At 45.8% G+C, this 13,026-nt stretch overlaps 2 protein-coding genes across 3 annotated transcripts in view; both read left to right on the top strand.

The window, feature by feature from the left end:
- The first annotated feature begins 195 nt into the window (after positions 1-195).
- NUDT21 (nudix hydrolase 21) lies at positions 196-7,762 on the top strand. The gene is made up of 7 exons (XM_075040360.1): positions 196-424; positions 2,633-2,833; positions 4,075-4,138; positions 4,828-4,917; positions 5,582-5,657; positions 6,030-6,144; positions 7,471-7,762. The coding sequence occupies exons 1-7, from the start codon at positions 309-311 to the stop codon at positions 7,490-7,492; spliced, it is 684 nt and encodes a 227-aa protein (XP_074896461.1). The 5' UTR covers positions 196-308; the 3' UTR covers positions 7,493-7,762.
- A 1,715-nt stretch (positions 7,763-9,477) lies between these two features.
- The window catches only part of AMFR (autocrine motility factor receptor), a 30,437-nt gene continuing 26,888 nt past the window's right edge, over positions 9,478-13,026 (top strand). The window contains exons 1-2 of one of the 2 annotated variants that reach the window (XM_075040358.1): positions 9,478-9,818; positions 11,319-11,411. In XM_075040358.1, coding sequence (XP_074896459.1) covers positions 9,573-9,818; positions 11,319-11,411 — 339 coding nt within the window. In that variant the 5' untranslated portion in view covers positions 9,478-9,572. Of the gene's footprint in view, positions 9,819-10,963; positions 10,983-11,318; positions 11,412-13,026 lie in introns of those variants that run through there. The other variant, XM_075040359.1, reaches the window with a different exon arrangement.

Raw genomic sequence — 13,026 nt, 5'->3', positions numbered from 1 at the left:
ACTACAGCTCCCGGCGGCCCCCGCGCCGCCCGCCGGGCCAATCGGATCGCGCGGGGGGCGGAGCTGCGCTTAGCTGGCCAATGAGGGAGAGGGGGAAGGGCGGAGCGCGGCCACAAAGTGCCAGTGAGAGGCGCTCGCTGTGGGGAGGGTAGAGTGGCTCGTCTTTATGGTCGTGCCGGAAGTGTGGCGGGCGGTTCCGGCGAGGCGGCGCGCGCGGAGGGTGTGTGGCCTGGCGGGGAGGTTAATGGCGGACGCCGTTCCCGCCGCTGAGCACTGAGCGCTCCTTCGCCGCCTCCCGCCGCGCCGCCATGTCCGTGGTGCCGCCCAATCGTTCGCAGACCGGCTGGCCCCGCGGGGTGAACCAGTTCGGGAACAAATACATCCAGCAGACGAAGCCGCTCACGTTGGAGAGGACCATCAACCTGTGAGCGCCGCCTCGGGCCTGCCCGGGCTCGGGCCCTGCCCCCGCCCCGTTCCCTCCCGTCCCGCTAGCGAGCCCTTCCCCGCTCCGGCAACACCCCCGGAGCCGCCCTTGGGCAGCCCGCCGGAGGTTTTTACCTCAGCACCCGCCGTGCAAAGGTCGTCCGGGGCCCTGGTCCTCCGCCGCCGGGAGGCTGAGGGGAAGGCGGCGGGAGAGCCCGGTTACCGGCGAGGGGTCTGCCCGCCTCACCCTGAGGGCGTGCTGTTAAGCTGTGAAACGCCACACTGTAGGATGTTGTGGGTACTGAAAGCTTGTCAGTGATTGAGAATGTGCGGCAGTTAGTATATGTTTTAGTATATGGAAACAGCGTCTGACTCGGGAAGAGTGTGAACCCCAAGTAACACAGAAAGGGAGTATTCAGACACGGTGAACATGGCCTACACTTCTCTTGTATGCACTTTCACAGGCATCTGCCTTTGCTGGCAGAGAGAGAGAGACAGGCCGTTGGCCTGGATGGGATTTGGGCTGACCCTGTGTAGTCAGTAGGATGTGGCTGGGTATGCCTGGTGTTTGTTGATTGTCTGGTGCAGGTATTGTAATTTAAATTCAGAGTGGTTGGTACCGGAGGAAACTTCACTTCTGTCAGAGATACAAACTATTTGCTAATAATCCTGTACTTATTTTATATGAGAAGTCATGTACTTTAGTTTCTTCCAGTAAACTCTGTTGGGTGTGTTCTCTGCTAAGTACATCTGAAAGTTGCAGAAACAGCAAATGTTAACTTTAACAGTCAATATTAAATTTTAGCTATTAATCACAGACTTGTATTTTTTTGGTATAGTTGAGTTTATTCACAGTTTGAGTCTTGTGGAAGTTCAAATATGAACTTCAGACACTGGAATATTTTTATAGTGTTTCTGAAGAAAAGACTCAGCAGGGAGCTCGTGTTGTCATTGTAATTTTTTTTGGAAGTATAGGCTAAGCATTTTGTAAGATGTACAGACTAATGCACCCACCTTAGCTTAGTATGGGTTAGCACAGTAGATTATTAATAAAGCTATTTGTGTATCTACAAATGGAAATGAATGGCAAAAGAAATGTAGATGGTTCTAAGCTATAAGTGAAAGTGGGGGGCTTGCTAATAATCTGCAGTTAGGAAACTGGTTGTTTTGGTTCACTTGTGTACTTTGAGGGGGAGGAATTTGAGGGGGGGAAGAGTGTATACTACTAAAGTTTGACATGACTAAGTATTGGGGAAAGAATACACAAGATGCATCTCAAGGAAAACATTCCCCATGAAATCAGTCATTTATTCTGTTAATTCAGTTGCTGTATGTCACAAGCCAATAAAACCACGGTGATAACTCATTACTGCTCTGCCCAGAACCCATTTTCCTCTCCCTTTTTGACTTAGCTGGATGATCCTGTCTTCTCTCCAGGCCTCATGCTATCAGATTTCTGTGTTACTTGGATTTCGTTGTACAATAATATTCTCCTGTTGCCCTCTGTGCCCTCTAGGACTGACCGATTTCTTGCCTAATCTTTCCTTTGTTTTCTGACTCTTTTCAGTCCCTCTTACCTGGAGAAATCTCCCAAGTTTCCACTGTACTGTTACGAGAGAATGCAGAGGTCCAGCACCTAGCCCAACAGAGTGATCTGCTCAAACTCTTGATCTTACCCCAGGCTCCCAGCCCTGCAATTAAACAGTCAGCATTTCTCTTCTTCTGTGATCCAGATGTCTGATTTCCCACTTCAAAACAAAACCACTTCTAACAGTTTAGTTCTCAGACTCTTCATTATGTCTGCAGAAAACAAAAACGCTGTCCTGTGCAGCTTGCTTCCTTCCCAGCAGAGCTTTTCTCTCCTGTTCCTCTCCCAGCTCCTCTCAGAGCCTCAGCTGCCTTTTCTCTGCAGTGTGGAGATCAAAGAGGGTGGCTGTTGAACAACAGTTGCTGCTGGTTCTTTTGGGCTTCTTTCCTTCTTTTGAATCAGCACCACACTAGTGTGTCGATCAGCAGGACTTTCTGCACTTGTATGCGTCATAGTGCAGATCTTCCTGTGATGGGGACCCCTTAAGTCTCAAACAAGAACCACTACCCCAGTTACTGTTCCATCAAGCATAGAAGGTTCTGCCTCAGGGTAGATGCTGTGTCATAGTAATTTAAATTTAGATTTCTTGTTACGCGGTAACATTTTTTTTCCCCCTTATAGGTATCCTCTGACAAATTATACATTTGGGACAAAGGAACCCCTGTATGAGAAGGACAGTTCCGTGGCAGCTCGTTTTCAGCGCATGAGGGAAGAGTTTGACAAGATTGGCATGAGGCGGACAGTGGAAGGGGTTCTGATTGTACATGAGCATAGGCTGCCCCATGTGCTGTTACTGCAGCTGGGTACAACTTTTTTCAAGCTGTAAGTGTCTGTTTCTTGAATGTAACTTTTAGTTTAACTTTATTGTCACAGACCACTAAACATGCAGGCTAGAGGTTAAAGTGTGGCTAACTGATTGATGTTTTGAATGTGATTCATTTCTTGCAAAGACTTAGTCTGGGAAAACTTTTTTGAGTGGTGGCGTTTTCATCTGAAGTGCATTTGTCTGACTCTGCTCATGAGTGGCGTGACTTAGTTTGGAACCGACTGGAAGCCTTAGTTATGGTGCATCACTATGGTAAAATCATGTTTAAAACTCATTATCAGTAGTTAGTGTGTTGTACTTGAGTTGTGAAAGCTGTTACGCTTAAATATGCTTATGCTGTGGCAGCAAAAATGGTAAAGTAGAGCTCAAAGAATAAACCCCAGTAAATGTAGAATGATACCTTTACAAACTACTGGGTGAGCTGGGGACAGCAAGAAAGGTAGGCATCTAAATTTGAAAAAATTGCTTCAGTTCATCTCATAGTTATCACTGCCAGAGTGAAATTTTAGCGTTTGGATCATATGGCCATAGTGATGGTGGTGGTGCTTGTTTTCTTTTTTAAACTGGATGGGCTTGACTTGTCTCAAGTTATCCTGCTTGTGTTCTTGCTTTTACGTTTTAAACATTTATATTGTTTGTTGTCAATTTTGTGTGCGTGAAATCTAATTTTATATCCAGATTCTTTTTTGGCATTTTGATTTGGGGGATGTTTGTGGTCAAAATAGGCTAGACTCTAAAAGTTTTGCAAAACTCTGTAATGATGAAAATGTGTTTTTAGTTTTTTTTCATTAACCTTGCATCAAATGCAGGATGGTTCCCCACATGAGTTTTATTTTCTGCTTCCTGTGTGCTTCAGTGAGTGCTGTTTTTGAGATAAGAACAAATACGGTCGGTATCTACAACTCTCTTCAACTTCTGGTGTTTTTATATTGTTGTTAAAACTTTACCTTTTAAGTGTCCCAGTTATTATTGTGTATATTGTTATACTTTGTCCTGCTGAAGTTAAAGTACTTTGTCTAATAGTTATTTTGTAAGGGACATACAGATTTTAGTCACAGTTTTGATGAAAGCTATCCTACTGTCTTCAAATTCAGCAAAGTTAGCTTTGGAACTTCTGACTTAAGGGCCTTGAGTAAATTTGTAACTCCCTGCCTGGAAGAACATCCAAACTTAACTGTGAAAGTTAGTAAATGCAATAAAACATAACTTTAGCTTTCGTCATTGATTATTTTAACAGACCTGGTGGTGAACTCAATCCAGGAGAAGATGAGGTAGAAGGGCTCAAACGCTTAATGACAGAGGTCTGTTTTCTTTTGTTATGTTGCTATACCGGACTGTTGGATTATTTTAGAGTTAACAGAATAAGCCAAAGCAGTAGAGTAGTCTCCTTACTGCTGCTGTTATTTTGATGCTTTTGTGATGTTCTCAGGTAGTTAACAAATAAAGCCATAAGTTCTCATTTATCTGCATCGTGAGTGTGACAGAGTGGCTTAGCGGCTGACCTCCTACCTGCTGCTCAAGTCCTGTGTTCATTTGCAACTTTGCTTTTTGGCTGACTTCAGGCAAGTGAGTGTGCAGATGGGCAATAAAATATGTTGCGGTGCACAGCTGATGAGGACTTGCCTTTGAGATAGTCTTCCCAATGCACCAATTAACCTTCCATGCTCTCCAAGTAACCTAAAGTAATTCTGTCAGGTAGTGTAACAATGCATTTCATTCTTCCCGTTGGTCTGGTGGGACTCAGTTCAACTGAACACAGCATGGAATTTGAAATGCTCTCGAAAGTGTTCTTGTCCTGTCAGGTGAGGCTTTTGCTAAAACATGTCATTTTATACAAAAATACTCTAAAATTCTATTAAAAGCTGTTCCAGAGCAGTTCTGAACTACATCAGACCCTTATCACAGCCAGTCTTCATGTTTCCAGTATATGTTTTCTAAAAAAATTGATTTGGGTTAGCCAGAGTTTTGACTGTAACTGGATTTTTGGTAGATACTGGGTCGCCAGGATGGTGTTCAGCAAGACTGGGTGATTGATGACTGCATTGGTAACTGGTGGAGACCGAACTTTGAACCTCCACAGGTGAGTACTCGTGTTGACTTTCATCATCTTTAGTCAAGTACTGATTGTTCTTCCAAAAGCCTTCAACCTACCAGTTGGGCTTTTTGAGTACCAGCTGCATGAGCAATTAGCTTTTCTGGGTTTTTACCTATTTCACCTCGTTTTTGTGGCTGAGGAGAAACTACGAACTTTTTTCTCTGGAAACTTCTGTCTCCCTCACAGCCGTCCTGATGGATGAGAAACCACTGGATGTAATAGCTTCCAGTCCTTTGCTGAGCCAGGCACACCATTTAAATTCCTGTTGTAGCCACAATGGAAACTCTTGCACTGCTGCATGTGGAACAGAAGCCCTGTGAATAAAATAGTCTCGCTACCCTGTTTCTAAATTCTTTTAACGCTGAAAATACTTGCTCAGTTTGCTGTTACGCATTTCTGTCTGGTTGGGTTGTTTTAACTGCTCGTGAGTATTGGTGCCTCTTGAGATCCTGTCAGTAGTTGTGACAGCAGCAGCATTCCTTTCTGAGTACTTTCTTATAAAAGTGGTTTTCATTACTTGATGCCATGAAAGAACAATATGTGACATGTTGAAAGCTTGCACAGTGCTTGATAATTTATAAAGTAGCACTTAAGATTGCACAATATTTTCAAAGCTCTGTACAACCAATTTTTATTGTTTTTCTTCCAGTATCCCTATATCCCAGCTCATATTACAAAACCAAAAGAGCACAAAAAGCTTTTCTTGGTCCAGCTTCAAGAAAAGGGTAAGCATTTGTTTGCAGCAAAGGACTGTATTTATAACAATGTCTAAATGCTTACATTTTGTGCAAGGAAATGTGGTGGCAAGTTTGCGTTCCTGTGCTTGCAGTTCTTTGTAGTTGATTGTTAAAAAAGTTAAGTCCTGATAGCACTTTTGAAGGTAGGTGATCTTTGAACATGAGTTCCTAGTAAATGCTCATTCCTGCTCCTGCATCAGTATATGTACAGCATATGAACCCCCTATTTCACTAGAAAAGGAATAAACCTGCTGTAGTGCTATATGTAGTGATCTTGTTTTGAGGTGCGTGTGGGATGGTTATACCTTGGCTGAATGCGTGGTGTTTTTTCTTGATTAATCAACTTGTATTTGCTTTTAGCTTTGTTTGCAGTCCCAAAAAATTACAAACTGGTTGCTGCACCACTGTTTGAGCTCTATGACAATGCACCAGGATATGGACCCATTATTTCCAGCCTTCCTCAACTTCTGAGCAGGTATATTATAATTTATTTATATTATAGTTCTTGGGAACACGTTTGCTGTGGGACACCAGAGCAAGGCTAGGCAGCACAGAAACCAACTTGAAAAGGTTGCAGCTATCCCAAAGAGCTTAGAATCTAGCTCAGACAAGATGCGATGGACAATTTGGAGGCACTGGTTGCAACTTGCGAGCACTGAAGTCCTATCTAGCAGTTGTAGCAAAGGAAGATGTGAAGGACAGTGAGGATGGAGCTGTGCACAGGCTAAGGAACAGCTTCTTGTGAGCATTAGGGACAGCGTGAGAGTAAAAGCCAAGATGTGTGTTTGAAGCACTGAGTTAGGTGTGCGTGTTACCGCAGCTTTGTGCTGATTAAATGTGATTTTTTTCAGACTTTGTGTAGTAGAGCTTATAACGTGTAGCATCCTTACAACACAAGTATCTGTAGGGACAGCTGTATTTTTTCTTTCCTTTTCCTGATGTACACACTCTTTGGCTTTCTTACCTGAAAATGGCTTGTACCTTGGGTCTCTAGAGCTCACTAGTCTCACTGGTTTCTGTTACTTCAGCAAATGTTCAGGAATGCCAGGCATCCCACAGCCTGTCAGCTGTTACTCGGGGAAGTAGTTTTGTCATCCACCTACTTTGATGAAAAAAGTCTCATAGCATAATGTCAGCACAGGTATTGCCTATAACAGGCTTGTATCGTGCTGGGTTTTTTTTTTCTCTATCTCGTCCCAATTTTGGCAGTTGTAGCTATGGACGCTTCTCCCCTCCCCCTGCTCTAAAGACAGCAGATACTTTCTCCCGAGTACCAGCAAAACACTGGCTATTATGCAGCCAAATGCCAGTTTGGTACCAGTGCAACTGACACATCCAGAGGGTGGACATCTGGAAGTTGAGATGGATGCTTGCTTTCACTGTGTGAACGCTGTTGTGCAACTTGGTTGAGAAGAATTAGCTCTTCTGTTGAATACGTCCATATGTTACCCTTGGAGTATATAAGGTTGGCCCTGACAGCAGAAGGGCTGTGAAAGAGTTGCTGGTGAGGGAACATAACTGTCACTGGTATTTTCATGTCTATGAAGCTCTCTTAAGAGATGAAGTGTTAATAATTAGTTCTTCTGCAACCTTGAGAGACTGTTGTGCAATGCTAGTGTAGGATTGGCTGTTAAAAATGATGCTTCCTGCTATACTGAAAAGCTGTCTTATTAAAAAAACCACTTCTGTCAGATGGAGGCCTATCAAAAGCAGAAACAAAATATTTGCTTATTCACTCCAAAATGTCACTTAAATAAAAAGAATGAAGATTCCTCACTTGGTATAATCCTTTTAATTTTAGGTTCAACTTTATTTACAACTGAATTCCTGTATACCTGAGGAGTCTGATAGAAGAAGCCGTCTCTGTGAGCACAGCTTTAAAATGTAGAGAAAAGAATACGTGTGATGCAAGGATTTTTTTTAATGTCATTCTTTTCCTGAAGGCCACTAAACTTTCTATTGTATGAATAGAGAAGTGAATTTCAACTGTTTAGGTAGTGGGATGGCAATGTGATAGCCGTGTTTTAATCACTTTTCATTGTAATACTCACCAAATTTTTTTTGTACAACATTAAACAAAATGGTTAAGATTCTGTTTGTCTTGGGTTTGGTTTTTTGTTTGTTTTTATTTTATTTTTTTTTTCCTTAGTTGTCTCCTGCTTTTAGGTACATATGTTAAACTTTACTTTCCTTCAGGAATACAGAAGATCTTGGAAACAAGAGGAGGACCTAAACCATTCAGGGACCATTTGGATGCTCTGTTCTGCATCCCTGAGCAGGGAATTAGTCTGAGGGAGAAATTAAACAGTATAAGTAGGTGCAACATAATTTTGAGTCTTTTCTTAAGTTAAAGAACAGAATTGCTGTTTTGAGGGAGTATGAGTACTTAAAGGCAAGCGTAGCCTTTGTTCACAGCTTACCAGAACTGATCTGGAAGCATTACTGTTTGTACAGGGCTTGGAGGAGGTATGATGTGTATCTCCTTCCTCTGTGCCCCCTTAGGAAAATAACAACCCAGCAGATTCTGTTGGACTGTCCCGAGATCCAGTTGGAAAGTGAAATTAATTCTGTATATATTTTTTTTAAAGCTACAGGACAGAATTTGGGTCATGTTGAAATGTTTTGCCAATGCCGTATGTGAGTGGTTCCACATTATGCCGAGCTGTTGTAGTAGACCAGTGTGCTGTGTCATCCTGCAAGGGATACCCATACTTCTGCTTTTCCTCCTCAACATTTCAGACTCTTGCAGGTAGTAAATATCAGCCTTTATACTTTTGGGTTTTTTACGTGCTTGGCTAAACATCAGTTCCCTTCCTAATGCCTTTAGCCTTCCATTGTTCTGCTTGATAACTCTTTGAAAGACTTGTTTCCAAATTCCGCCTCTGATCAGAAGATGCGCTGTTGCCTGTGCGCTGTCCTCTTTACGAAGGCATTGCTGGGAGAGCGCGTGCTGCCAAGAGAACTGAAATTTGCCAGAGTGCTCGGTTCTGTTGCCAGTTGTATTGGTAAGCTATGCACAGAACAATTGCGACAGCTTGGCGCTTCAGTCAAATTGAAGCGGTGCAGTGTGGGAGCGATACCGAGAAAATACTGGAAAACGTAGTGGTAGGGCTGTTCCCTTTGGTCCTGTGGATGGAAGGCCTAGACATATGGTTAGCAAAGTGTATCGTTTCTTAGACGACTGCCAGCTGTGGAAAATAAAGCTAGCAGGGGAGTGCAGAAGGGAACAATTTTTGCATGGGGAAGTGAGGGTGGATGTTTGGAAGTCAGATGCTGCAGGAACAAGCAGCAGAGCTCTGCTTTCGAGGCCTGGCATTTACCAGCATCCCTCACCTTCCATTGCTGCCTACTTTGAGAGACTCATTTTGGGCCATGCTACCTGCGAAAGAGCGCTGGAGCGCAGCACGGGCCCTCTGCTTTCTCCTTTGACTACATGCCTATAGGTTTCGGGGCCACGGAAGGAGGAGAACCCCCCTCTTAATTTCCCGCAAGCCCCCCCGCCCCCCCTTCGCTTTGGTTGTGCGGCGGCTGCCCCCGGAGCGGGCGGGCCGCCGGGGTGCGGAGCCTCTCCGCCGCTCCGCGGGGCACGGCCGGGCCGGGAACGGGGTCCAGCGCTTCCCGCAGCGCCGGGCCGGGTGGAAGCGCCGCCCCGGCCGTGACTCAGCGCGCTGGGGAGCGGTTCGTGACGGGGCGGGCGGACGCGGCGCTGGGAGCCGGGGGGGGCGCGGTTTGGGCCCATTCCCTCCCCCGGCCTCCGGGGGGGGGCGGCGGCGGCGGCGGGGAGGGGCGGAACGGCGGCAGCAGGGCGGGCGCTAGGCCGCAGGAGTGGGGGGAACGCGGCGGGCTGGGGCCGTGGGGGCCGAGGCGGCCGGCCGGGCGGCGGCGACGACGACGGGCTCCGCGATGCCGCTGCTCTTCCTGGAGCGCTTCCCTTGGCCCAGCCTCCGCACCTACACGGCGCTCAGCGCCCTGGCCCTGCTGGGCACCGGCCTCAGCGCCTACCGCGCCCTCAGCCAGGCCCCCGGCGGCCCCCCGCAGCCGGACGGCGGGGCGGCGGCGGGCACCGAGCCGGCCGAACCCCCGCGCCGCGGCGGGCCGCGGGCCCTGGACGTCGCCTACTACCTGCTCTCCGACAGCCTCTGCGTCTGGGTGAGCCCTGCGCGGGCGGCGGCGGGGCCTGCGGGGCCGGGCGGGCGGCTGGCGGCTGAGCCCGGCGGAGCGGCGCGGCGGGCCCCGCGGCCTGCGACGGGGCCGGGGGCGGGCGGCGCGGCCTCTGCCGGCACCTCACGGCGGCTGGCGCGGGGCGGGGGGGAAGGCAGAATAAAGAGGGGCTCTCCTGGCGAGCCGGGTGAGGAAAGGCGGCGGGGAGGCGAGGTGGGCGCTGGGGCCGGGGGTGCGCCCCTGGCCGGGCCGCAGCCGCTCCCCTTCCTTCCTTGGCCGGGGTGATAGGGCTGCCTGCAAGCCGAGAGCCCTGAAAGTTCGGCTTGGTGCTTGTCTTGTCCCTGAGCGTCCCCCGCCTCGCCGTGGGTGGCTTTTGGGGGAAGCTCTTGGGAGGGTTGTGCTGCGGTTCTGTTCTGCTGCACTTGGCGCTTCTCGAAGCACTGCATGTCCTGCTCGGCTAGAAATCTTGGTGAGAGACCATCAGGTGTTCAGGCCCAAGCTTTACCTGCTTCTCTTTTAAAAATGACGTTTAAAGTCATGCAGGTAAGGGGAAGCATTCTCACCACTTAAGAAAAAAAACCCCAGAGAATAATTTTCTGTAGCTCTTTAAACCCAAACCTGGCAATGGTATGTGAATCTTGGCTCACTAATTTCTGCAGTTGAAATAAAGGCTCAACAAGGGGATATTAGAAACCTAGCTGAGCTCTTGCTGTTGAACTTTTCGTATGTCTGTCAATCAAAGGTGGCATTAGTTGGGCATCTGCTTTACAACATGCTTGTTCGACTGAGGCACTGATTTTTCAATGTAACCAAACACATTCAGCTTGTTGAAACTCAGTCTCAGAACCTTAAATTAAGAGCTCTGGAAAAGTTTGTTGTATGTCCTTTAGAGTGAGCCTGCTTCATCATCCCCCCCTCCCCCTTTTAGTGTTCTGCAGAGGTCAAAAGTTAATTACAAGTGTCTTTGTCAAATATGAGAAGCAGTTTTCCCAGGCCCGTGTATTCTGCTCCTTGTGACTTTCAGCAGTGTGGTTACAGCAGGAGTGTATGCTATTCCGTGTGTTTTGAGACAATGTCTGAATCTTGTTCCCGTAACAACAGATTCAAACTGGAGTTTTCTCATCTGCCGCACCTTAAACAAAACGAGCATCTGTAAGTTTTGTCCCCATGTTCCCTGGTGCTGAAATTTGCTAATCCATATAAAACAATTTATTGTGAAGAGGTGGGCTAGTTTGTTGGATATACTGGTGTATCAAACTGACCATGTTAGTATTTCTAGAAAAAAGTTAAGTGACTTGTCAGCTACTGTATGTGTCTTGGAAGAGGCCAGGCTTAAATTTCACCAAAAAAAAAAAAAGGCAACTAATACTGTTCTGTGAACAATGGTAGGTTTTGTTAGGCTTGTTCATTCCCCTTCTCTCTCTCTCTCTCCCTGCCTTTCTAAATGGGGCAAAAGTATTTGTCATTGACTGCTTTATTTCTTTCCAGGTGCTAGTGAACACTGCCTGCTGTTTTCTGATGTTGGTTGCTAAGCTAATCCAGTGTATGGTGTTCGGTCCTCTTCGTGTCAGTGAGAGGCAGGTAAGACAGCAATGCGTTGCCTTGGATATTGTCATGTTTCATAATTTATTGGTGTACGACTGGTGTGTTCTATATGGAATTGCTGAAAGTACACAAGAAAAGTAAATTTTAGAACAACATAAGCTTAAATCTTACCGTTTGGTTAACTAGTATATCCACAGCCACAAGCTGCCAGCTTATTTTTGAAGGGAACTCTTTTTCACTGTTCCTGTTGTATTTTATAAGCCCGTGGTCAACTTGAAAATCCTGCTTCCTTAATTAACTTTGTCAGACTTCTTACAAGTGCACCTCATTTCAGAATACTTACAACGTGTTCTTCTTTCTTCAGTTTGCGCTTGGCAGCATTTCTCCATTGCATTTTATAGTTAGTTATAAGCACTGGTAGTCTGACTTCCCTCTTGTACCTTGTTTTGTGCCCTGACTGCTTGAGAAATGCTTTCCGTCCTTATATGCTGAGTGGATGGTTTATCTACCCTCAGGTTTAAGGGGGAGTAGGCAGGCATATGCCCAGAGAAGGGAAGTAAGTCCTGCTCTTGGGCCAGGTGAGAATGTTTTAAAAAATTCAGCAAGGGAACCATTAAAGCAGAGGCTTTTTAAAAACAGGATCCTGCAGAAGATAAAAGCAGCAGCAGCAGTAGTTTGAGTAGTATCTATATATTTTTTTTAAAAAGGAAGACAAATGCACAAGTTGCCTTGTGTAAATGCAGTAGCAGTGGTTTGAAGTGTGTTCATGTATTTAAAAAAAGTGTGTAAATGCATTTCTTCGGGAGAAATCAGGCCATGATGATTTTTGACATGCAGAACTGAAGCATATAAAGCTTCAGTAATAACCATGGATCTCTCAAAGCCTATTGTATTTGTGGTTCACACCCCGTAGAGCCTTTGAGTGAAGTATATTAAAAACAAGGCACTATTCAAACTGCATTGGGCCAGATTTTCTTTCCAGTCTGTGTTGGCTATGAGGATGTGGAATTTTAACCAGTGATAATTTCCAGGATGTCCTCTACCCTCTTAAAAACTGAAATGAAAAGCAGTAACAGTGTGAATCCATTTGCTTTTGGACAGTGGGAGTATGCTTCAGTTCTCGTGTAAAGGAAAGCTGGTTATTAATATTAGTGAGCCAAAATGGCAGCATTCTGAAGGAATTCTGGGCCTGTCTTAACTAAACTTCTGGTGATTTCATCGTGTTCTTTAACAAAACACTTTATTTCATAAATTTTTTTATCCCCAACAAGCTGGCTTGCTATCTGCTGCTTGAGACCATCATATTGTTTCTTTCATACTGCATGTGCGTGGGAATAATTTTTTTTTCATTGCTCATCCATCTTATTCTCCACTGTAAGCATTGTGCTTTTTAAGAACAGACTTTGTCATCTTTTCTTAATCGTCTGTACTTTTTGACGGGTTTTTGAAAGCAAGGTGCTAGGCTATTTGGGCATCTTGTATAACTAACCGTGGCAGTTCTTCTAGCAAAGAGGACTTTGTGTTTGCAGCCCACTAGCTGCGTTGCTTGGGTGTGGAGAATCAAACTGAGATCAGACTTGGTTTGTGCTAACCACTGTTTTAGAAGTATGGCAGGAAACTACGTTGTGTGCTGTGTTGCACAGTTATGCTA

Source organism: Buteo buteo, chromosome 11, assembly GCF_964188355.1.
Source record: "Buteo buteo chromosome 11, bButBut1.hap1.1, whole genome shotgun sequence".
Lineage (NCBI taxonomy): Eukaryota > Metazoa > Chordata > Aves > Accipitriformes > Accipitridae > Buteo > Buteo buteo.
This window is presented reverse-complemented; position numbering and strand designations above follow the sequence as displayed.